This window comes from Dipodomys ordii, unplaced genomic scaffold, assembly GCF_000151885.1.
Source record: "Dipodomys ordii isolate 6190 unplaced genomic scaffold, Dord_2.0 Scaffold284, whole genome shotgun sequence".
Lineage (NCBI taxonomy): Eukaryota > Metazoa > Chordata > Mammalia > Rodentia > Heteromyidae > Dipodomys > Dipodomys ordii.
In genome coordinates, this window is record NW_012267500.1 from 774,590 (window position 1) to 800,299 (window position 25,710).

Sequence of the window (25,710 nt, forward strand, 5' to 3'; positions counted from 1 at the left end):
TGCACAGTACGCAGACGGGGTGACCCCAGCCCTCGCTATACACAGCACGCAGACGGGGCGGCCCCAGCCCTCTCTATGCACAGCACGCAGACGGGGCGACCCCAGCCCTCTCTACACACAGTACGCAGACGTGGCGGCCCCAGCCCTCTCTATGCACAGCACGCAGACGGGGCGACCCCAGCCCTCGCTATACGTCAGCCTCAATGCACAGCATAGCACGCAGACGGGGCGACCCCAGCCCTCGCTATGCACAGCACACAGACGGGGCGACCCCAGCCCTCGCTATGCACAGCACGCAGACGGGGCGGCCCCAGCCCTCGCTATACACAGCACGCAGACGGGGCGGCCCCAGCCCTCTCTATGCACAGCACGCAGACGGGGCGACCCCAGCCCTCACTATACAGTCAGCCTCAATGCACAGCATAGCACGCAGACGGGGCGACTCCAGCCCTCGCTATGCACAGCACGCAGACGGGGCGGCCCCAGCCCTCGCTATGCACAGTACACAGACAGGGTGACCCCAGCCCTCTCTATGCACAGTACGCAGACGGGGCGGCCCCAGCCCTCGCTATGCACAGCACGCAGACGGGGCGGCCCCAGCCCTCGCTATGCACAGTACACAGACGGGGCGACCCCAGCCCTCTCTATGCACAGCACGCAGACAGGGTGACCCCAGCCCTCTCTATGCACAGCACGCAGACGGGGCCACCCCAGCCCTCGCTATACACAGCACGCAGACGGGGCGACCCCAGCCCTCGCTATGCACAGTACGCAGACGGGGCGACCCCAGCCCTCGCTATACACAGCACGCAGACGGGGCAGCCCCAGCCCTCTCTATGCACAGCACGCAGACGGGGCGGCCCCAGCCCTCTCTACACACAGTACGCAGACGGGGCGCAGACGGGGCGACCCCAGCCCTTTCTACGCACAGTACGCAGACGTGGCGGCCCCAGCCCTCTCTATGCACAGCACGCAGACGGGGCGACCCCAGCCCTCTCTATGCACAGCACGCAGACGGGGCGACCCCAGCCCTCGCTATGCACAGCACGCAGACGGGGCGACCCCAGCCCTCGCTATGCACAGCACGCAGACGGGGCGGCCCCAGCCCTCGCTATACACAGCACGCAGACGGGGCGGCCCCAGCCCTCTCTATGCACAGCACGCAGACGGGGCGACCCCAGCCCTCACTATACACAGCACGCAGACGGGGCGACCCCAGCCCTCTCTATACACAGCACGCAGACGGGGCGACCCCAGCCCTCTCTATACACAGCACGCAGACGGGGCGACCCCAGCCCTCGCTATGCACAGTACGCAGACGGGGCGACCCCAGCCCTCGCTATACACAGCACGCAGACGGGGCAGCCCCAGCCCTCTCTATGCACAGCACGCAGACGGGGCGGCCCCAGCCCTCTCTATACACAGCACGCAGACGGGGCGACCCCAGCCCTCTCTATACACAGCACGCAGACGGGGCGACCCCAGCCCTCGCTATGCACAGCACGCAGACGGGGCGACCCCAGCCCTCGCTATGCACAGCACGCAGACGGGGCGACCCCAGCCCTCGCTATGCACAGCACGCAGACGGGGCGGCCCCAGCCCTCGCTATGCACAGCACGCAGACGGGACGGCCCCAGCCCTTGCTATGCACAGTACGCAGACGGGGCGGCCCCAGCCCTCGCTATGCACAGTACGCAGACGGGGCGGCCCCAGCCCTCGCTATGCACAGCACGCAGACGGGGCGACCCCAGCCCTCGCTATGCACAGCACGCAGACGGGGCGACCCCAGCCCTCGCTATACGTCAGCCTCAATGCACAGCATAGCACGCAGACGGGGCGACTCCAGCCCTCGCTATGCACAGCACGCAGACGGGGCGGCCCCAGCCCTCGCTATGCACAGTACACAGACAGGGTGACCCCAGCCCTCTCTATGCACAGTACGCAGACGGGGCGGCCCCAGCCCTCGCTATGCACAGCACGCAGACGGGGCGGCCCCAGCCCTCGCTATGCACAGTACACAGACGGGGCGACCCCAGCCCTCTCTATGCACAGCACGCAGACAGGGTGACCCCAGCCCTCGCTATGCACAGCACGCAGACGGGGCCACCCCAGCCCTCGCTATACACAGCACGCAGATGGGGCGACCCCAGCCCTCGCTATGCACAGCACGCAGACGGGGCGACCCCAGCCCTTTCTATATATATGTCAGCCTCAATGCACAGTACGCAGACATGGCTCCGAACATTTTTTTTTCCTTTATGAAATGTAATAAAAAGTATTTATTCCTTTTTTTACTTTAAAGCTTTTATACATCCTAGTATTATTTACAGCTAAACATGCAGGCAAAAGATGTGAGTGTTTTTAAAATGATTACTGTTAATGTTTCTGCTTGTCAGAAGTGCTTAAATTTTCCTGCAGTTTGTCTAAAAACTTGGTACTGTTGCCTTTTAAGAACAACACATTTAAAAAGATCTTGCAAGTCAGATTTGCAAACACTGCTGACAGTTTGTGATGAATGATATTGCAAAATTTGCAAGACGTTTGTCATTTTGCAAAGTTGACATATTAAGGAACAGATTAAGAAACTCCAAAACCCCTCTGGAAAATAACCACCCCAAACAAAACCTCAGCCAAACCTTGAACCCAGAGAACACCAGCAGATTCTCACCCTGGTCTTCCCTCAGCCAGTGGAAGCTGATGGTTCGCAGTGCATTTTCTCTCGCCATATGGTACCCTCATTACCATACACTAAGAGTCCATATGGGAAACTTGTGAAATGAACTGTACTCATTTTAGCTGCCAGATGAGCAGCCTTTTGCTTTGCAAGCCTAGCTTAAGTCATCTGCTGCCTTCGTGTTGTTATGGCAACACGGCACCAATAAAAAATTCTAATCTCCTGTAAGTGATCACAGTACTTTAAGTGCTTGCCCATAACTGCCCTCAAAGGGGCGCGACCAGAGGGCTTCTCCCTGCCCAAAGGAGCCCAAGGGGTGGCCAGTCATTCTAGCAGGTGTCAGTAAAGAAGGGAGGGCCAGGGAGTTACCTGTGAATTGTCTGGGCGGGAGGGAGGAAGGATGGATGGAGGGAAGGCAGGCAGCCTTTGGGTGGCTGTGAGAAACACCACCGGCAGCCCTACGCCAGCCCTGAGCCACCGTCTTCTGCCGGTGCTGCGGAGGGAGCCCGCCGCCGCCGCCGCCACAGAGGCCACAGAGGCAGCATGGCTGGGGCAGCCGCTCCTTCCTCAGCCAAACCTCCCAGGCTCCGGGAGGCTGCTCGGCCCGCGTGGGGGACGGGGGATTCCAAACACCAGGCTAATTAAGAGTACCTTGAAGTAATGGGAGGCGGCAGCACCATCTTTAACTATAAATCATCTCCACCTCGGCGGGCCGCATGATCTGTTGCCTCTCTGTCGCTCTTGCTGTATTGGAAGTGAATGTTTATAGTCTCAGTTCATCAGCTCACATTAGCCTCATGCTGAATATTTAAACACAGAACAATTTGAACACACCATGGAGGAAGACAGTGACTGCACTTTCATTTGGAACAGCCAGGGCTCATCTAATAATAATTTAGTAAATCAGCCATTTAGTGGCTCGGTTGTACACTGCATTGTGCCAAATATTATTCAGTTCAACTGTACCCTTGCAGAATTGAAATTCAGACACCAAGTCCCAGGGACTGTTCTTGCTCAGTGGAGATGAAACCCCAAATCGCCCTCCCTAAAGAACATTCGTGTTGAGCGATTTATCATAAATACAGAGCTAGGGCAAAATAAAGGCAGAGTTGGCTGTATACCATGTATTCTAATTATGCTTTTATTGTTTTAGTCTTTATGCAAAGACTATCAGTAATTCAAAACCTGCCGCTGCATCAGTGAAAATACAAATCAGAAATCTTTGCCCAACCACATTGCAGCCTCGCAGAAAAAAAGGGGCGACTAAAGGTTTCCCAACAGGGTGAGGGCAAGCCTCCACCCTCAGCCTCCATGCACACTTCCCTCTTGCTCTTTCCCCTTCATCTTTTACATCCATTTACTTAGTCTTTTGGTGCGAGGAAAGGAAATGGTATGACTTGTATTAGTAAACTAAGTAATTACTGTATGAGTTAGTAGTATATCCAGAAATGAAAGTGTCCTTCCCCAGACAATAACATGGAAATCAATACACGTCCCATGGTGTATTCAACTGTTAGGGGGAGGAAAACACACTTGAATTCGATTCCAGGAAACATCCTTTTCGACATTCTCTTGTGACAAACACAAAGTATGGAATGCGGTCCACTTCCCCTCCCTCGTCTACATCTGCCAGAAAACTTACAGGCAAGTTCTAGTTCCCCATTTTGATGATGTACTCAGCCAAGGAACCCAGTAGTCTCTTGGTTATGTGCCTTTTATCTCCACTCGCTTGAAGTTGTGTATAGAGTTCTGTGTGTGTATCAGTGTACACACACACAATGCCACACGTACGAGGTTGTAGCTTCATTATAAAGCCATAAGAGCCTCACAAAACTTTTAGACTTGTTATCTTCGAGTCACTTTGTTAGAAGCGATTCTGCTTATAACGACAGCATCGTTCACTCGGCGTTGGGGAGACTCAGGGAAGACAAGTGGTCTGCCCAAGCTCACGCATCGTAAATGGAGCCTGCTGATCGCAGTGTCCCTCACTGCTCTGGTCAGAAGCTCCCCTAGTAATGTATGCATAGAGCTTCATCTCACACAGAAGGCTCGAGGCCCAAAACTGACACAAATGGGACTGCTCGGTCGGGACACTGCTGTGATGGCTGGCTCTGCAGTGACCCTGTTCTACAGAAGGGGAACCTGAGCTGGGTGAGCTGTCGGTGGCAGAGCATGGCTTGGAGCCAGTTCCGCTGGGCCCTAGCGCCAGAGCCTGTGTCCCTCAGCTTGTGGAGCGCAGGAGAAGGAGTTCTGAGGAGAGGCACTTGGTGTGAGCGTGGGGCTGCGGGAGGGGGGGAAGCACGCGGCAGCATGGACGGCGGGGGCAGCTCGCAAATGGCTGAGCTAGCAAAAGTGGCAGCAGAAATTACAAAACACTCGCAGACAAAGCTGGAGAGGATGCTTGCTCCCTACTGCAGCGCCGCTGTGGTCCGAGGCCAGTGAGGAGAGCCAAGCGCTCAGCTCTGGAACTCTTTCAAGTGCTTCTGAAGCACTGGGCTCTCCAGAGAGAACCAGTGTGACCCCCTGCCCCCCCCCGCCGCGCGGGACACTGAGGGGAATGACTCACTGGTGGATGAAGTGGCAGAAGGCACGAGGAAAACTCGATTCCAATTCCCGGCCACCGTGAATTCACCGCAACCCAGAAGCAGAGGCCGTGAGCGCTCCGAGCTCCAAGGCCTGGCGTGCACCTCCAGCCCTGCAGAACACCTCACACGCGCTCTGCAGTAGTAAGTGCGGCCCAAGAGTCCTCCAGGCCTGAGGACCATCACCCCGCTGCCCCTCATCCACAGGATTCATCTCATAACCCACGCACGATGCTCAACAACTTAGGCCACAGAAACAAACTGATTCTGGCAGGCTTAGGGACAGTCGAGTCCTACTGGATTCATCTCACTCGACCGCATTTAAGACAACAATACAACACACACGTGCAGCTGTCCCCATGCTGGTGGCTTGTGGCACGTGCACACACACCCACACACGTGCTCACACACACTGCTCAATGCCTTTCTTTGCTTTTGCTCACTGGTCTTTCTGGATAAAACTGGATAAAGCTACATATTTATTCCAGTCTTGCCCTAGAGGAAAGGAAGCCACAGCTAAAAGACAAAGAGAAACAGAAGTAGTTAACTTTTGGCTGTGTGTGTGTGTGTGTGTGTGTGTGTGTGTGTGTGTTTCTAAAAAGCTCAGGCTTTGGTGACTTAAAAGATTTTCCAGGGTGATCTTGACTCAAGGCAGTTTTTGTTTCATGTGTGACTTTACAACCTACCCCTGAAAAAGGCTCCTCTGTCCCTAGCTTTCTTTTTCAGCAGTCTTTTATCCTGATCAGAAAGTCGATTTCCAAGGCCACTCGGCAGGACCTAGCGGAGAGCGCTGGTCTTAAACCAGTACAATGAATTGGAATAAGAAGAACCAGCTGGAAGCGGCCAGGCTCCGCTCTGTACCTGGGCACAGGTCACACCCACAAGGGTGCAGACCCCGTTCCTCACTGCATTGGTGGCAGGAAGCGCTGCAGGCTCCCATTCACCAATTACCATGACACCATTTAGAAGAGGCGGCCAGGGGACCAAAAAAAAAAAAAAAGAGGAAACCATTGTCGTAACTCTTCGCAGGCTCCACAATTCACACTTAACTGCTGACATCTGAAAAGTGGAACATTTTGGTAAAATGAATCAAGTTGTAATGTTTCTTTTATGAGGCCTCCCCCCCAATCCCCCCCCCTTGCAGGAAGGGAGGCTCAGCACCTCATGGAGCCCAAGCTCGGTTATCCATCATCCCGAAGTTAGCTGTCCGAGCCGCCTTCCCAGAGGTCACGCGATCGAAACGGCAGCTCTTACAACTATATTATTGCTTATGGAACAGTAATTGAGGCACCAGATAAAAATTACCTGGTCTAATAGGCAGCGAACAATTTTCACTCAATAAAATTATAAGCCAAATCATTCATTTCATAACACTCCGGCTAATTTATTTGTTGACCTTTTAATATCTATAGCTCTTCAGTGGTATTAACTGCAACTCAGACAAAATCTCCTGTTCATTTCACTTTCATTGATTTTTTTTCCCATGGAGGCAATAACGGCTGCTTGAAAACAGCCCTTTTTTCTTTGCACTGTAAAAGTCAATCATGTAAGTGAGTGTGTCTTACGTGGATTCAGCTGTGTTAGCTTACAACCTACTTTAATTTCATATGATTCAGAAGTCTCTTACACCATGTTTGCAACAAAGACAAAGCTTTCTGGGATCCACTAGCTACACAGGGTAATACTATGAGAAGAAGGCTGTTGTCTAACCTGAGCATAACACCAGCTTTAGAATGAAGCCCCTCCTGTGGTTTCTTTGGATTCCACTGTACTGGTGTCTTTTCTTGTAGAAATCACAGTACATTCTCTCAGAATACGTAACACCTTCATTCTGGAAATTGCTACTGATGTTGACATGGTTTGCATTTTATTTTTCTTGAAAAACTGGACAACCAGCATTCACTGGCATGTTCCATAGGGTAGAGATGGATTCAGCTGCCTCTTGTTCTATAATAAAATACTATGAAGTCTTTAGATCATAGGGTTGTAAAATGTAATTGTTACACATTTGGCATTTTATGCCTCTCTGGATATATCCACTTGCAACCTACACCTCCTCGACACTTCTCTTAATTTACTCCACAGTGGTCCTTAGCCAGAGAGAACACCCCTTTCAAGAGAGAACACCCCTTTCAAGAGCAATGAGTGTAATCATAGCTACGCTAAGTACACACCATGGGGCTCCTGCGTAACACATGGTTAGAAAGGGGCGTGAGAGGCTTCTGGGGAACCTCTATTTCGAGAAGTTCATACTGCAAGAGAAATGAAGAATGTGAGGAATGTCTCAGAGGATCTGGAACTAAACAATGCCCAAGTGTTGTTTTGGTTTGATTCTCTCCCTCCCTGCCCGCCCTCATTATCCTGATTTCTCAGGATACAGAGGCTACCACTGTGGAATTTTCCATGTGGCTGAATAAACACAAAGGGAACAGGGATATAAAACTACTCTTCACAGGCACACGACTCAGTACAACTAGTATTTGTGGCATTGTACTTCCGGCTCTGTAGGAAAAGAGCTTCTAGAAACTTCAAGTCCATTTTTCAGCACTAGGAACATCACTTAAACTTTCGGAAGCACGTGGGGAAATAGCCAGGACTTAAAAGTCCAGTGACATGGAGGAAGTCGGGGCCCTACAGTAAACTCTGGAGTTTTTGTCAGTAATCTCCCAACTCAACTTTGTAATTGATGTGTGTAGTTTCTCTTCTGTTTCCTTCTATTTCCCTCAAAATATTCTGTCTCTCTCGGTATATCTAAGGCCAAGCAAAGACTGTCCACTCCAACCACTGAGGCATCCTCAGGCCTTGTTTTTTCCTGAGTTCTTCCCGGGGTCCCAAGATCTAATGCCAAAAGTTGAAAATTAGTGCAGTATTGGTGAGTGGGTCTCTGACAACGTTGAGAGTTGGCCCAATGCCCCATGAAAGAAGGAAGTTCAGTTGTTTTCTCTACTCATGGGATCTGAATGAAGTTGAAAAATGGGTCCAAAAGCAACCCGTCAGTCAATCTGCCTCTCAGACTGGTGACTACTAGCTTATTAGCTATCCATTTGAGGTCATGTGCTAACAAGAAGACTCCCACTAATAGGAGGAAGGAGGAGCATGTTCTGTCTGCGTATGTGATATGACGGGCCGAGCTCCCAAGGCAGCTTCTGTGCACGTATACATTCCTAAGCGTTTCTACAGTTAATGAAAAACGATGAACATCAAGACCAACCCTCATGTTGCTAGCAGCCTATATGTTGAGATAATGTCTGTACTGCACACAATGCATTATATTAATCACAAAAAACCAGCAGAAGTGAGAGAGCAAATGCATTTTTTAAAAAAGTGACATTAAGGAAAAAAAAAACCTCTCAATGATCAAAAGTTGACCTTTGGGAATTTATATATTGGATTTTAAAAGTCTAGAGCCAAAGGGAACACCAAATTCAAGGGTTCTGCTTTGATTAACCAAATATATGACTGTCCTTTCATTATATAAATTAGCTGTGCACTTTTTTAAAAATCAGCAATGCCAGCTCAGAACAAACCGTCCAGCAGGAATCTGTCCTGGGTTAGCTAAGCGTTATGCCAGGGGCTTAGAGAAAGAGAGTTAAACCTATCATGTCCTCAATGAGGCCTACAGTCTTAACTAGTCTGACCTACGTTAGATGAGAGGAAAATGATCTGTGGCGTTGCCAAGTGCCAGGCTGGGCGGTAGAGATGGCCAGTACTATTTTTCAACAGAATGACAGTGATTAGGAGCTGGCATATAAATGGAATTATTTCTGATAGAATAGGATACTTGTTTACGGTTCGGATTCCGACATTTAACTAGTCTGGGACTGAGTCTCTGCTCAAGCACTCATCAGCAGTGGACACTCAGAGAAAGTCCCCATTTGCCAGGTGGCAATTGGAGCAGTCTGTCTCAGCTAAGAGACTTGCCGGGAAGACCGAATGGGCTCAGGTTCCACACCGAACCTGTGGCAGTTCTTCCTTTCGTTCCTGCACCACCACACTTCACCTGTGCATTACTGTACTGCGGTCACCGAGCTTTGAAGGAGTGAAGGCCCTGCAAGTGAGAACGCCGTTCCGAAGAAGGAGAGGCAGAAGGAAGGAGCCAAAAGTCTGTCCTAGACTACGAGGCCTTGGTTGACAAAAGCCAGGAGCTGTCCTCCCAATGAGTGGAGACAGAAGGCTGAGTAAAGCAGACAGACACGGGGGAAGATATTCTGTGTAACACTGGAGAGGCCTGCGAGCTGGGGGAGGGGAGAGGAGAGCATGCCTAGAAAACATCAAAAACTACTCACTAACACATGAGGTGTCTGCCTCATGGTCAAGCTGAGGCGCCTCCTCTAACCCATGCAGTATTTCCCCCACATTTTTATACAAATTCATCGTATAATGTAGGAGTCCATTTTGATCTATCCCTATATGCATACAATATATTCCAATCATATTTTTATTATGAAGATTCCAAATCACAAGTAAAATATGTAACAATCACCCTTGGACTGTTCTTGGGTCTTAACTCCTCAAGTCTCCCCAATATTTCTGCAGAAGCTACAATTTCTTTTTCTTTACAGCCCCTCTCCCCACCCTCCAACCACCTCACATAAGCATCAACCCTTAGCACCACAAAGCAGTGAAGTTTAGCCGAAGGTTTGCGGGTGAAAGGAAAGAGACCACCTCGGGATGTGTTGTTAAGAGTCAACATTTTCTGTTTCTTTAAGAGAAAAATGTCTAAGGCCCCAAAAGAAAAATAGTCTGACTCAGAATGTAGACTGAAGAACAAACATTGCCTCTTTATGGAGGCTCTGTGGATTTCCAATATTTAAAATAGTGGTATTTGTCTTTATAATTCCCAAACGGGATTTTGTTTTTTTAAATCTAAGGATAGGATTAATTATCTTGGAAGACTCTAATCTCTGTCCTCATGTTTGAAACTGCAAGCCGGGAGACGTTTTTAAACATTATGAAGAGAAGTAAAATCTCTCCTGACAAATGCATTCCTTGAAAAATTGAAATTAGTACTAGCCAAGTGCTCTTTCTTTTCAGAAATGTTAAAATTGAAAATTAGAACTGGAGGATCCTTATAATATACTTCCTCTTAATGCCACTAAAAAGGGGGACTTTAGGAACAATTTTAGAGATAAAAGATTCTGTGAAATATCTAGCTTTTCTCCTTATGGGAAATTTCTTTCTTTTTTTTGAACATCCTTGGCTCAATCATTTCCTAATGTGAAATTACAGATTTTTCAAATTACCATATAAAACTGCAAAAAAATTACACTTGTGACCACAGGAGAGATAGCATACACTATCAATTTGATTTTAAAAGGCATACATCTTTTATACTACCTGTCATTTTTATAATGCCTTTTACAAATTTAATCAATACATTTTAACATTCTATATACTTTAAGTGCAATATACAATAAATATTCAAGTTTCATCTTAAACGTGCTCTAGCCTTTAAATTGTTAAAACTGCAGTGCCCTTTCAATCTACTTACATAATGTCATAAAATATACATTTCAAGGTAAATGAAGTCAGCTACTTCAATTTAGTCCCTCAAACTGGTAGTAAATGAGAGGTTAACACTATGGTGCCAAACCCATTATTGAGTAAATTTAGCACCTTGGACAGCTCTGTAAAATCTTTATTGCTTTCCTGACCTGCTCGTCATGTTCTGTCTGTGTGTTCAGTGGCTCTCAGCTCTGATTGAAAGGCAATATATTAGATCCCCAACACAAACACGCTTGGGGGCTAGTTCACTGGGAACGTAATGACATGGAGGTGAGAGCAATTTTCTGGTCACCGAAATCCAAGCACCTTGCAGGTCTGTTGCACTAACTCATAGAGGACCCAGAAATGTCCTTTCTCCTTCCCATTTGCACAAATAATGAATAGCAGCTGAACCAGCATTGGCAGCACTGAACCAAATGGAGGTCTCCTTTACATCTCCAAGTTGCTACAGCAGTGAAGGGCATTTTTAAAGGGGTGACCATATCATTAGCTTCTGGGGCAAGAAATGTAGGTTCACTCCCCTCAAATTGAAGATGCTTGGTCTGGAGTGACCCTGTGCTCACATCTAACCTATCTGTGCAGAGGCAAAAGCCACGGCCCACCAGCCGTGGGTCAAGAAGACAGCACGGGGCACCCCGGGAGGATGGGGACCCTAGGAGGATCTGACTTCAGGAAATTAGAAGCAAGTGGTGATGAGCTTCTGGTTCTAAAACAGCAAATCATCAAAGATCTATCAAATGACAATGTACATACCAAAGATGGAACTGGTTAGGTTTACAACCCTCCTCCACCAAGAATGTTCTTTGCCCTTCCCTCTTGGCCTTCCCTCCTTCCTGATTCTATCAAATGAGTCAAAAGCAGACTGCTTTAAATCCCCAATGAATGCACTGCAAGAAAACAGTTCAGAAATCAAGTGTCCTAACAACCCCTGACCATGCTCTTGGTTAAGAGTACATTTTTTTTATCTCGAAGATGAAAAGAAAGAAGAATACTTCCTCACCCAAGCCCAAACAATGGCATAAATATTCATTTGAAGACATCCATGAAGACATCCTAGAAACATCAAATCTTAATAAATAAATGGACTCGCCCCTGTTTGTTCTTTATCCTTCCTGTCAGCCAGATAAAGCCATGAGGTGAATTGGCTTGAGGACAGGGTTTAGTGTGCTCACACTGTGGTAAATTATTCGCTGAGGTGGTTGGACAACACTGCAAACTACAGTGGTAAATTATCTTGTAGCTTTCATTAAAAAGTAAAGAAATGATTTCAGATCTATGGGTTCCAACCCCATTGATCATATAGTGCTACCTAAGCAAATATTGGAATGGCTTTATAAACAAGATCTAGCAACTGAAAGCAAGCATAAATGCATATTGGGAATGGAGAACCTCTCTTTCTCGTTTTTGAGTTTAGGACATTATATATGTCACCAGTCGTTACTGCAGTATGACAACTGTTTTATCTTATATCGTAGAGAATTTAAAATTGAAAAATGCTAATACAGATCTAAAAGCTTGTCATTTCCACAGTTGTTCGTGGATTTTTGAAGAGACTATGGTGACAGCAAAATGAACGCAATTATATCCCTATTTTCTGATCAGCATCTGCCGTATATGAAAACTGAAGTTTAAACAGCGGGGCTCTGCTGCTCCATGCAGAACTCCACTGTGGAACATGTTGGAAGTTAAGCTTCTGTTGAAACTTTACTAGCTATGAGAAATAGTAAACAAATCCTCTAGATCGCTGGGCTCCCACGCGTTCACTGTCTGCTAACGCTCCCCTGTCCCTGCGTCAAGCCTCGCTTGGCTCCCTGTGCCGCTCTGGTGGAGAGCCAGAGGAAGGAACAATGATTTATTTTTCTAGTATGAAAAGAATCACCACCATTGGTGATTAGTTATTAGAACTATGCAAGCTAACTGAGTGAGGAAGCCCGCCTACATGAGAAGAGGAAGAGATGTCTTTCCTTCCACCAGCAGGTGGGAATGGAGGGAAAAGGTAAACAGAGCAGACGTGGCAGAGAACTGCTATGAGAGGCAGGTGTCCCTGGTCGTGAACAGGGGTGTGTGCAGGCTTCTGGGACAGGCCACTCGTGAGAGTTTATTGCATTGCCCCCTTATATCATGGCTGTGCCAGAGAGAGAGAAAAGAAGTTACATGCCTCTAGTAGCTAAAGATTGATTGGAAATCCCTCCAAAATGACCTGTCTCGTAAGGTCATGGTTCCCAGAATAAGCAATTAAGGGCAAAATAAACACATCTTAGAGATTCATACCATGCACCAAATGACATCGATTGTGGCAATCTAGTAAATGACCTCAGAATCGTATTCAGCAATAAACATATGAGTGCTTTATCGTGCCTGTGGCATACTATTGAGTGATGTATTTTATCTTTCAGCACCAACAATGTTCACCTTTTGCCTTGATTAAGTGTATATGTGAACAAGGATAAATTGGTGATTTAGCACATTCTGGGGGGTCCCCCAAGCTATGACATTTACAGCTCTGTCTTGGCAAGGGATGGTGGCCACGCGGACAAGATAATGACACTCAGAGGACTGTATCTGCTTTTCTCTTGACAGGAAGTGATCCTCAAAAGGGCTGCCGATCTGGTGGAAGCGCTGTACGGGATGCCACACAACAACCAGGTGAGCCAGCCGCCTCTAGCCTGCACTTCCTCCGCCTAAGAGCGCGGTGTGAGGAAGCCTAAGAACTCCCGAAGCCCTGCACGAGGAAGGCAGATGCGGCACACTGCAGGGCTAGCCCTTCTTTCCCTCTTGGTGAATCTTTTATTCCCTTTCCTATTGACTCATTTTCCCTTCCTGGAAAAAGTACTCCACTTAAAACTCATCTCTACAGGAATGTTCTTCATAAATGAAGAAGAGAGTTGTGTTAATGACTTCTTCCAAAATATACGATAAGGCCAGAATGAACACCTCTATTTCATGGAGGAACTCTGGGTATAGGACTCAGATTGCTTAGGAAATGGAATCTGAGAAATCCTTCAGTCTTTACATGTCCTCTGAGTCTGTGTGCAAGGGACAAGGTCCCGCTGAGACTCGGAGCCCAGGTTGGCACCTTGACAGTCTGTCCTTAATCCCAGCAGATCTGTGGATGCAGCCTCCTGCCCTTGTGCAAGATGCTTCCTCCCACACGTGCACCTCAGAGTTCCTGCTGGCAGAGGCGGCACTCACTATGGTGGCTCATATGCCCACTAGAATGGCATGAATGCATCTCAGCTTTCTCCTTAAGTGAGGTCTTTGCCTTCCTGAGCCTCAGTTTCCTCAGCATAGCCTGATATCACCATAGCAAAGGATGATGCTAGCCTCACAGGTGTGTTCGTAGGACACAGCGAGCCACTGAGCGATCTCAGCAGGGTGCCTGGGCCACAGTCAGCTCTATTTGAATAGGGGTGGGGACACCTGAAGGGCTACTCATTTGGTATCTTTTTAGGAAATCATTCTGAAGAGGGCGGCCGACATCGCAGAGGCCCTGTACAGCGTTCCTCGGAATCACAACCAACTCCCAGCCCTCGCCAACACCTCGGTCCACGCAGGGATGATGGGTGTGAACTCCTTCAGTGGACAGCTGGCCGTGAACGTGTCAGAGGCCTCCCAAGCCACTAATCAGGGTCAGGAACCTGCTTCCCCTCCCCCTCCCTGCCCAATCTCACGCTTCCTCCTCCACCCATTGATTGACCTCGGTGGCTATTCTGCCAAAGGGGCGATCTCTAGCTTGTGTGTTATCACACGTTGGCGTAGGATTTTGTTTCTAGTCTTGAGGTCTGGACGTCCTCATGGAAGGGTGCATGTATTCAGCCATCTCTCTGTTTGACTGTCCACTATAAACCATGAATGACAGAGCACAAAGAGGGTTGGAATTAAAGTTCTGAGGGCCCAAGACCCATCATTCTTGCCCAGGGAATAGGGACCTGTTAACTCCAGGGTACATCTCTTAGATTGGGATTTATTTCTGCTCCCAAATGGTAATTTATAGTCGCTGCATTGCTGCCTCTCACAGCCCTGCTAAGTATTTATGACCCCCTCAGAAATGTGTCTTTTGCTCGCTCCCTATTTTAATCATAGAGCTAGTCCCACCAACCTGTACTCATGAATCACAGGCCCCTCCCTCTGGGTTGACGCGAGGGGCCAAGGACCGGAGACTTCCGGTCTCCCGGCCTCCCGTCGGCCATCCCAACGCCACCCTCACCCTGGGTTTTGCCCCCACCCCTCAGGTTTCACCCGTAACTCAAGCAGCGTGTCGCCACACGGGTACGTGCCGAGTACCACCCCTCAGCAGACCAACTATAACTCTGTCACCACAAGCATGAACGGATACGGCTCTGCTGCCATGTCCAATCTGGGGGGCTCCCCAACCTTCCTCAACGGCTCAGCTGCCAACTCACCCTATGCCAGTAAGTAGATGTGTGTGTCCTGTCCCGCTTTCCCGAGGAGCCCAGCGCAGGCTGCGGGCCCCGCGGACCAACCGTGCTGTCTGAGGAGCCCGGCCTGCGAGGTCCTGCCCCCGACCGCTGCCGCACAGCATCCCCCCCAGCAGCAGTCTATACTGCTGCGAGCCCCCCACGCCTCCCCAACGGTCAGAACCTGGCTGGCATCAAGAATAGTCACAAGAACCTATGCTTGGGGGCAGACGGCAATGCAGGGGTGTGGGCTGCCAGCGTGGACCAGTCCCTGAGGCCTGGGCCAGTTCACTTCCTCTGCCAGTCCTGTGTTCCTCATCTGGACGAAGGAGAAGGGACCAGTACTCACCCACCCAGAGCCGGGAGGCAAGCAGCAGGCCTTGCTCACAAGGACTTGTCCTGAGGCCTTGCACAGGAGATGCATGCTCACAAATCTGAGTCCTAGCCAGGCACTGGTGGCTCACACCTGTAATCCTAGCTACTCAGGAGGCTGAGATCTGAGGATCTTGGTCCAAAGCCAACCCAGGCAGGAAAGTCCACTAGACTCTTATCTCCAATAAACCACCAGAAAACCAGAAGTGGTGCTCTGGCTCAAGTAGTAGAGTGCTGAGGGACAGCGCCCAGGCCCAGAGTTCAAGCCCCACGACCGACAAAAATAAAAAAAGAAATCTAAGCCATAACTTTATCGAGGAAGGAAAGGAAGTGACCGCGGCATACTATAATAGAAGCCACAGTCGAAAACTTTAAAATCCTCCTTTAGAAATTCCTCTATGACTATTGTTTATTCTTTAAAAAAAACAAACCTTCAACATTATCAAAATACACACTGCTTTTTCTAGCAATATAAAACACACAAAGACCCAAATAAATACTCTTTTTGTATCTTGTCCCTGTCTTAAGGAAGTTCAGCTTAAAGGATTTGATTGGGTTCAATGTTTAGAACATATTGAAAGAGCCTCAATAAAATGGCATTTTTATATATAAATACGTACATCAAAAGGGTGGCCCGGGCCCCCACGTGGGGTCACTTAGGTTTCCTCTGAGGACTTTCACAGATAACCCAGTCAGATGGGATGCTATGCGGTCTCTTCTCTATGTCAAATGTGTCCAAACTCAGAGGTGTTTGTAGAGGGACCAAAGATGTTACATGAAAGAGTATGCATGAGTTTTTAAAAAGTGCCTTAGCTAAAAACTGTAAAAGATAATGTTGTCTTCCAGGCTAGAAATGTAGGATGAGGTAATCCTTTGAAGGGGGAAAGGTCACTGTTGGCCATAGTTATTCAGAAACCTTGCTGGATGAATTTTCTGTGTAGGGTGAACTAAATTCTACATTTCTACCTTTCTGGTTTGCACTCAGCAGTGAGTTAGCTGAGCATTTAAAATTGCCCCAAACGGTATGCATACATTATGTATCTGTGCTCAAGAGAATCAGTGTCTAAGGTCAGTTTCCTATTCAATTTTGATTTATCGAAAGATTGTTTCTCATAGATCTATCATTTTAATATTCATCTATTCAATCAGAAAATGTTTCAATCATGACCTGAAAATTAAAAGGTGGCATTCTTAATTAAATCAATAAACTAATTGCTGTATGGTTGCAATCCAATTTAGGGGCTTGGATTTTTCACCTTCCCAAGCCCATTCAGATACCCAGCGACTTGGGCCTGAGATTGCATTTGTCAGACTGTGAGACCTGAACATTTAATTTCCATTAATTGATTTCCTCAGTGCTCACAAATATAGTATTAAATTCTCAAACAGGCCCTCAGATGGGACGGTTTTATCTGCATAAATGCAAATAAAACAATAAACACAAAGCCCAGCTGATTTGAATTTTTGCTTCTGTAATATTTAATTATTCATAAACCACTCATGTTGAAAAATTCCAACAGAATTAAAAAAATAAAACAAGACATTTTACTGGTGGACACACTTTCTGGTATGGGGCTGATAACTAATAATGTTATAATAAATGGAGCTGCTGGAGTATATTTTACCCCTCTCTCTGTTAACCACCCCCCAAACGCCCCAACTCTAAATACACATAATGATCGCATTTGCCAACGAGATTAATTGCTTTCCTCAGTGAAGCAGCAGAATTTCAAGTCTAGGAATATTTAAAAATCAAACCTCCAGTGCAGGAGGTTTTGCAATTTAAATGTGTGTTATTATTGAGCGTATTTTCGCATTTACAAATCCTAAGAGATGTATAAAAATGCTGGCCTCATTAAAAGAAAAAGTACAGTTTAGAAAATGTTTTGGGGAAATTCGGAGGTGGCAGCTCTGTGTTCTGCTCCATGAAGCGTTCCCTGCGTTTGGACTGGGTGCCTTTTGGGCTGATTATCAGGGTGATCTCTTCACCACCACCCCCCGGGGGGCAAGGGCTCCTGATGACTGATTTAGTCCCATGCTGCCAGTTTTCCAAAGCCAGGAGGCCAAGGATTAGGCCACCCAGCAACTCTGGGACTGGGTGGGTTCGCATGCAGGGGGCTTTTGCATCCCTCACAGGGTGATTGATGAGTGGAAAGAACATTGGACTTGGGGTAATTTGCTCAGCTACTTTCTGAGGGTCAGTTGGCTCAGGTATGAAGAAACCTCTGACTCCAGGTGGCTTTGCTAATGACAAGGCGAAAAATAGGTGAAGACTCTGGTGTATGAGAAAGCATATAGAATGTTTATTAAATAATATGAGATGTAATAAAGTAGAAGGAAGTACCCTGGATTTGAATTAAGTCCTTGGAAACCATTGGACAGGATTCATAATTTTCTTCAGGAAATGGAGGAAATAGAAAGTGAGTGTATGAAAACATTAGGCTTGGCATGGTGCGTACAAAATCTGTCTCCTGAAGTAACCAAGAGGCAAAAGCCTGGCAGACGGGACCACGGCCACACTGCCCAGCTCCTCCACATCCCCAGGCAGCTCCTTCTCCTTCTCCCACCACTGCACTCTGCATCCACCTCACTACCCGACTCTGAGCACCTGCAGGGCTCCTAGTCTTCTGCTTTGATGACAGACATGGGGGAGGGGGTGGTGAATTTGGGACACACCATGGCGCCCCCAGCAGGGCCTCTCCTTGGGATCCTGACCTTGCCTTGAACTCACCTTCCTCCTCACACCTCCCAATCCACCTCCAGCGCCTGTACCCTCTGAAGCAGGCCTCCTTTCCCCCGCCCCCCCAGACTCACTGCTTAGAACCACAGTTTAGGCCCAATCTAGAATGTTCTGTGAAGCCTTCTCTGGTTTCCTTTCTTGCCTTCCCAGAGCTGACCGCACTCTGTACTGCTCCGTCCTGAAAAGAGCATACTGTACAATTGTGTCCTTGCCTGGAAAACTCAGGAGGATGGCAGCTGTGTGCTCTGTGCTATTCATCACAGGCTTGGTGTGTTTGGTTTGGGTGTTGCTGAATAGAAGGGAAGATTTCTTAGGATACAAATTGCTGTCTGTGATTCTAGTCCCTCCTGCGGTCAGCTGAGGAGAGGGGTGGGGGCGGAGAGAGGGAGGAAGGATGCTGAGATGGGAGACACTGAGAGAGATGTATTGTGCTCACAAAGGAACTTCTTCAGGATAATCACAGATCAAATGATTCCCGTCCCTAGCACGCTACTGGGTACACCGCAGACCGCGGCAACCGTGCAGATTGCCAACCGAGAATGGCGGCACGTGCTAAGACTAAATCTCGAGGGTGGCGACAGGGGCCTGCCTGGCCCGGGCCTCGGCCTCGCCCGGGAAGGGCTGGACCGGCCTCCTCACCTCCTCTCCCTTTGCTCTCAGTTGTACCATCCAGCCCCACCATGGCCTCCTCCACAAGCCTCCCTTCCAACTGCAGCAGCTCCTCGGGCATCTTCTCCTTCTCACCAGCCAACATGGTCTCTGCCGTGAAACAGAAGAGCGCTTTTGCGCCCGTTGTCAGACCCCAGACCTCCCCGCCTCCCACCTGCACCAGCACCAATGGGAACAGCCTGCAAGGTAAGCCCCAGGCCCACAGCCGTGAGACTCAGTATGACTGCCCGTATGACTCAGTATGTCACCGTGGCTGAGGGCCCGGCCTTGGGTCCTCCCACGCCATTCTCCCTTCTTCTCCCTTTCCCTTGTGTTTCTCCCTCCCCTTGGTTCTAACCATCAGCCCTGTGTTTGCCTACCATGCTCAAGTTGCCAAGAAGTCCTCTTTCCAACTCTAGCAATTCTGCTCAGGCCCAGGATTTGCTTAGGATTAAGGTTTCTCCTCTCTCATTCCCTGATGTCACCATTATCAGGCCAGCCTTTTGTGGACTCCATTACAGGGTCTCTCCCAGGACTGGCCTTCTCTTGAAGTATGTCATTCAGCTTCCCCTTCATGTTGCCTGAGTCAGAGTGAATGTGTGTGGGGATGATGATGAGAGGGCATCCCGCAGCCCCATCGCGGCCCTGAGGTTAAGGCATGGCACACCAGAGACCAAAGACTTACTACACAAAACCAAAAGCCCTAGAACACCACTGGAATCTGGCTCGTATGAAAATATGGAAAATAACTAGAGTCATCAAGCTTTGCGATGGCCTTTACATTCTTCAAAGAAAAGGAACCCCACCCTTCAAACACGAGTCCACCGTTTCTCACATTCTTGCTGCATGCTAATCTGTGAAGTGGCGTCAGCCTGCATGACCTCATTGCAGCCGCACGGCAGAGCCTTGTGGTGCTACTCCCAGTCCCTGCCTTACAGGAGATGAGGTGGCGAAACTGCTTGGCTCCCCATAGCTGCTGCGTGGCAAAAGCTGGTGCCAAAATCCAGCTCTTTCCCTCTCCCAAGCACTGAGTTACTCACAGAGGGAAAAAAGGACACCTACGGGTTTCTAAGGTGTCTGGCAGGTAACTAAGACCAATAAGCTAATCGGCCAGCACTTACTGACACGAACAGTGTCGTGTGAGGTGCTGTGCCGTGCTGAGCGCGGAGGGGCTCTGTTCATTCCTCACAATCTCCTGGTGAAGTGTGGAGCCATTAGCATCATCACTGTCCACACAGAGCAGCCAGAGCCTCGGGAAGTGAATTCCTGCCATTGACCAGCCACGGGTGGAGGTGAATGCCAACCACCGAGGGCTGTGCCCATCCCCCGCGCCCTGCATGGCTCTCCACAGCGTCTCACCTTCACGCCAGCATGTGACGTGCATGGGTCAGCTAGGAGGGCCTAGAAGTCCTGAAAGGACTCCTACTTCTGATAGATAAGTGCACGCATAGTTATATTTGTACACGCCCCCTTGGAGCTGGACGCTTCACACTGCTGTAAGCCTGCATCAGTTCTCCCCCAAACCTGTGGGGTCGCATAAGGTCTATACGCTGCCCTCTGCATAAAAGGAAAGTCAGGAATCAGTTAGCTTAAGGTCACACAGCATATAGAGATGTTCAGCCAAAGCTGAACCTAAACGTCAGTTCAGAGCCTAAGCCCCATGCTGCCCGCCTCCAGCAGGGCCCAGCCAGGTGGCACCCAGCCCAGGACGCCCTCGTGCTGATGCCCACTAGCCCGTGCATCTTTTTAGAGGGACAAGGAAAGCCGTCCAGCTGTGCATCTCTGCATGAGTCAACACAGACATGTTAGGGCATGGCCTGCTCCACAGAGACAGCCACCCATTCACGCCAGGGGCTCCTTTGCAGGGGCAAGTAAAGCCTTGTCCCCTTCCCTTCACACCTCAGCCGTCACACTGGAGAGAAGGCATACGCATCCACAGAGTAAGGAATGATAATACAGGGAGATCAGGTATATCCATTCCTTTCTCTCACTTTAAAGCATGTATTAATTGTACAAAGGGGCTTTCTTCTGATGTCATTTATGCAAGACCACATACCCGCATCAAACCCATCTACTCCATCACGCCACCTCCCCGCTTCTTGGAAAAGTTCCATAGGTTCTCAAAATACACTGACCATATTCACCCCCCCATCCCCTCCCTCGCCACCCCACTCTCCTTCTGGTACCCACCCTGGGTTGCCAGTCTTGAGCCTGATTAAATGTCCATTTGACCTCAGGAAGAAGGTAAAATGGGGGTGGTGGGATGAACACCCAAGGGGTTATGTTCAGGAAGAAAAGCAGATCTGCAGAGTGTCATCCTGAGGCCTGAGGCCTTCATGGCATGGGGCTTAGGAAGAGCTGGTGGCCCTGATGACCAGCTTCAAGGTGGAGGCAGGTGACATGGTACATTTGGCTCCGGAGGCTTGTGCAAGCCAACTGTAACTTACAGTCGTCAAGAGTGTAGAGAGTGTCCCAGCTCCCAGCTCCCTGGTCTGCAGCTGAGGCTCTGCTCCTCGGCTGCCGCAGGCAGGCGCAGTGCTCAGTGGCCTTGGTGTCTAGCTCGGGGACAGTTTACTGCTGGCTTTGCTGCCTTCCCTTTCAATTAGACATGAGCGGAGGAGATCCTTTCTGGGCTCTCCTCTACCCGATGTTCTGATATTGAGTGTGGCCCACAGGGAATAAGGGGATATTTTGTTTGCTCAGTACCCCCTGTACTGCATAAGTACAAGTATTTCTGTCCTTATATTTCTACTACTACCCACCCTCACCTCTGCAAAAAGAAAAAAAATCCAGTCTCCAGCAGGACATGGGGAACTTAGTCTTAGCACCAGATGAGACATTTTGACTGAGCTTCTAGAACTCTTGGTCTTTAACATTCTAAACGGCACTTCTACCACTAAACGGGACCTAGGTGTGTTATGGAATCAGGATGAGGCGCTCTGTTTCGTTCCTCCCCTTCCTCGTTTTTTTCAGTACCACAGTGGCACATACTTACTGGGACCAGGGAAGTTCATAACTGTGATCATTAAGGCAGGGCAGGCAAGTGACATTGGAAGACTTGGTTAAGCAAATTGACCATGTAAACAAGATTAGAGGGGACACATTTAGACTCTTTAAATATCTTAAAGGCCTATTTACCTGCAACTACCAACCACTCTGTTAATTGTACATCATTGGTTTTCTTTTTTTAAGACTACTCCTTTAACAACCTCTTTGCCTGCAGCCTAGCAAATAGACCCTGTAGTCCCATTTATGTCATGAGGCCATCACGTGAGCTCGTATCATGAGGAGCTCACACCAGCAGGGTGGGAGGGCTTATTCCCAGCTGAGCCTCTGCACTGGACGCCCCATGTGCTTCTCCCTACTGCCCAGCTTGACAGATGTGCAAACTGAGAATGTGGGCTGAGGCAGCTCGTCCAGAGTTACTCAGCTGACAGATAGCAAACCCCACACATTCACTCTACTCCATTGCGCTACGGTGTTCAAGGCTTTGGGTTAAGTCTCAGGTGGACTACAAAATCCCAAGCTTGAGCACTTTCCCAGTATTCAGAGAGTAAGGACTCCAAAGGCAGACATGCCTGGGAAAGGTTCAGCCCCCAGATGTGAAGTGGAGAGGAAGGAAGGATTAGGCAGACACCAGACAGCTTCGTGGTAGAAGCTCCATCTGCGATGCACCCAGATGACGGGCAAGTGGGACCACAGCCCAGGCAGATGGAAGAACAGGACATGGTAAGCACAAAGAACAAAAGAAGGCAGGTGTGGCTGGACGGCGTGCGTGCTTAGTAGGCAGTGCAGCAACCTGGAGCCCAGGAACCAAGAAGCAGAGCAAAGTCCAAAGAATGAAGCCTTTACTCTGCAGTCATGAGCTCCATCCTTCTTGGAACATTTCTAAATTCTCTGGCTCTACTGTGATTCTAACTAGCTTTGTCTCCCAGTAGAAACAGACCCTTGGAGATTGGCCAGAGGTATTATTTTTTGTTGCTTATTTTGTTTTGTTTTAAGGACAAAGGCATCATCACTTTAAGAGCCTCACTAGATGTTCTGTTCAAACAGTGGAAACTAATTTAGAAATGGTACTTACCGGACTGCCATCTTGGGGAGCCACAATGTACGTAAATTTACTAACGACACTGAGCCATTCAGCAAAACAAAAATGACTGTGCTCATCCCTCCCTCAGCTCCAGAGAATGAATTCAGGATCCCTGTGGAAACCAAAACCCATGGATCCTCAAGTCCTATCGGGAAAATGGTACAGCATGTGCACATAACCTTCACACATCTCCCTATGACTTTAAATAACCTCTACATTACTAAAAGTACAAATGTTAAGTAAATAGTTGCATTACTGCATTGTTTAGGAAATAATGGACAAGCAGAAAGTCTGTATGTGTTCAGCACAGAACCAACTGCATTTCGTTTCAAAAAATATTTTTGAATTTTTAAATGACCCTTAATAAAACTAATACTAATGAGAATTCTGCATAGTGATAATGAAGTGTGAGTTAACACTTCAAAGCATGTATATACAGTGTGTCATACTCTGATTGGAGTAACTGGGTGGCTGTCTCAGATGTTTACAATGTCTTTGTTAGGACATCCAAAGCCCTGTGCCCAGTAAGCCATCCTTTTGCTTCTTCCCTCCACACCCTTCGCAGCTCTGGTAACTACCATTGTGCTCTCTGCTTCTATGAGATCAACATTTTAGTTGTGCTTAACATAGTGCCCTGCGTGAGATTTTTGATCTGTGCTTGGTTGACTCTGCAGATGAACCTATGGATATAAAGCACCAATTGTACCCCACTCCCTCTGCTGAACTTAGTCCCCCACTGAGTTCTCCCCAATGGGTTAAGGCCAATTAAACAGCACAGAACAAATCTGAGGAAAGGTGGAAGTCCTTTGAACTGAAAGATGCAGAGAAGGCTTCCTTCCACTCTTACGCAGATAAAATCATTGAGAATTACTATTCCAGGCTCCCCAGGTATGCTGGTTTTCATAGGCCAAAGACCACGCCACCAACTTTGCGCATCCCTGGCCCATAGGAATGTCCTCTCTCTTCTTACAGCTTTGGTCCCCTCAGAATGTGGGCCCATACTTGTCATCTCTCAGAGGACTTCCTTAGTCAGGACTGGCAGTCTTAGGGGCAGAGTCACATGGGACTGGAACCCCCTCTGATGTGACTCTGGTCCTCACCCTGTCCTGGACGGGCTAGGCAGACAAAACCTTAAGACAAAAGGCCTGTGGGGCTTTCCAGAAAGAGGACGTATTTAGAGACTTGTTCTCTCCACTCTAGATACCAGGCAGTTTAGTAGCCAATCCTGTGGGACTGCTGTGCTGAGTCTGTGCAGTATGTCTCATTCATTCATTCATGCATGCGCGCACACACACACACACACACACCTCTGTAGAAGACCATATTCCATCCTCTTGTCCTCTACTTCTAGCTCTGCAGAATTGTCCCATTTTTTTTGTTCTTATCAAAATGTAGAAGCTCTAATGAAAACTGCATTACCATTTAAGCCAGTCACTTTTGGGGGCTTCTGGTAGGGAGTGTGGGTCACAGAGCCACCAGTCTTGTGATGTCTTGGCTTGAGGCTCTGGGGGTGTGGTGGCACCCTGGGAATCTTATTGGGCAAGTCAGCCGCGTTTCTGGAACACGGGGAGCCTCAGATGCCCATCCCTCTCACCCACTTTATTAATTTGAAGATTGCAGCACAGCAACAAGTGAAGCAGCGCTTAAACCAAGAGCTCCAGGCCTATCGCACAGAGAGCTCTATGGAAAGGCCTCTCTCCAAGCGTCTGCACTCAGGGGCCACATCGGTGGTCTTTCAGGAATGTGCTTATCAGGAAGGTTTCTGTCTTTGGAGTTTTGTACTTTAGGGCATGGTTACCCCCTGACAAATTCTGGGTGGAGGCATGTGTGGGGCCAATGGTTTCCATTAAACTCTTAAGTCTGTGCGCCAAGGGGCAGATCAAGACCCTGCCTGAGGCCCCTACTTGTTTTTTAACATGCATTATTTGCCATGTAGAAATTAAGCTATTATGTGATTGGAAAAAATCTTGACCTCCGGTTTCTCTTCAAACAATTCAGAAGCCCCCATGGCTGCACGGGCGTTGGGTGTGGTGGCATTCTGAGCTGTCCAGTTCCTGCTCTTCGGGAGAAGGCATGCCTGGTCCCCCTCTCTGCCACGTGCCCGGCTGAGGCTCTTGTGAAGTTTGCCATTCCTGCCACCACCACTTGCCCACATCAGTGAGCTTTGTGGTGGACTTACATGGGGCTCTAGGTGCAGGCTTAACCCAATTAATCTAACAAATTATCCAGATACTGAAACATACTGCCTAGACTTTTTTTTTTCAATTCTGGCCATCCAAAGGGGTGCTTTCAGGGCTCAACTGATGAATGATGAGGAGGGAGAGAGTCATGGACCAACGCAGCAGGAGGTGGAGAGCAGAAGCACTGTTACTTTGCTTTGAATCATATAGACACTGCCTGAGTCACATTGCTGTCCTAAGGGGGCTGTCCTTAATGAGAGCACTGGTAGAGAGAGAAGAAGACTAGTCTTGGCCATAGGCTTTCTGCTCCTCCAGGAGCCTGGATGAAGAGGCCCTGGGCTGTCGCACTGCGGTGGGGTGGGGGCGGCCTGGCCCTCCTGTCTTTGGGGCCTCACACCCTTGGATTCTCAAGTGCAGGCTGGAATCACACACTCACGCATCTCCCAGTTCAGTGATATTCCCAGCTCAACAAGATCTGCGGGGACTACTTCTCCAACTGAT

The 25,710-nt window shown here is 48.7% G+C and overlaps 1 protein-coding gene across 3 annotated transcripts in view; it reads left to right on the plus strand.

Moving 5' to 3' along the window:
• The window catches only part of Ebf1 (early B-cell factor 1), a 389,320-nt gene that overhangs the window by 358,580 nt on the left and 5,030 nt on the right, over nt 1-25,710 (plus strand). For all 3 annotated transcript variants that reach the window (XM_013036405.1, XM_013036406.1, XM_013036407.1), the window contains exons 12-15: nt 13,342-13,407; nt 14,213-14,390; nt 14,994-15,173; nt 18,952-19,146. In XM_013036405.1, the coding sequence (XP_012891859.1) occupies nt 13,342-13,407; nt 14,213-14,390; nt 14,994-15,173; nt 18,952-19,146 (619 nt within the window). The remainder of the gene's footprint in view (nt 1-13,341; nt 13,408-14,212; nt 14,391-14,993; nt 15,174-18,951; nt 19,147-25,710) is intronic.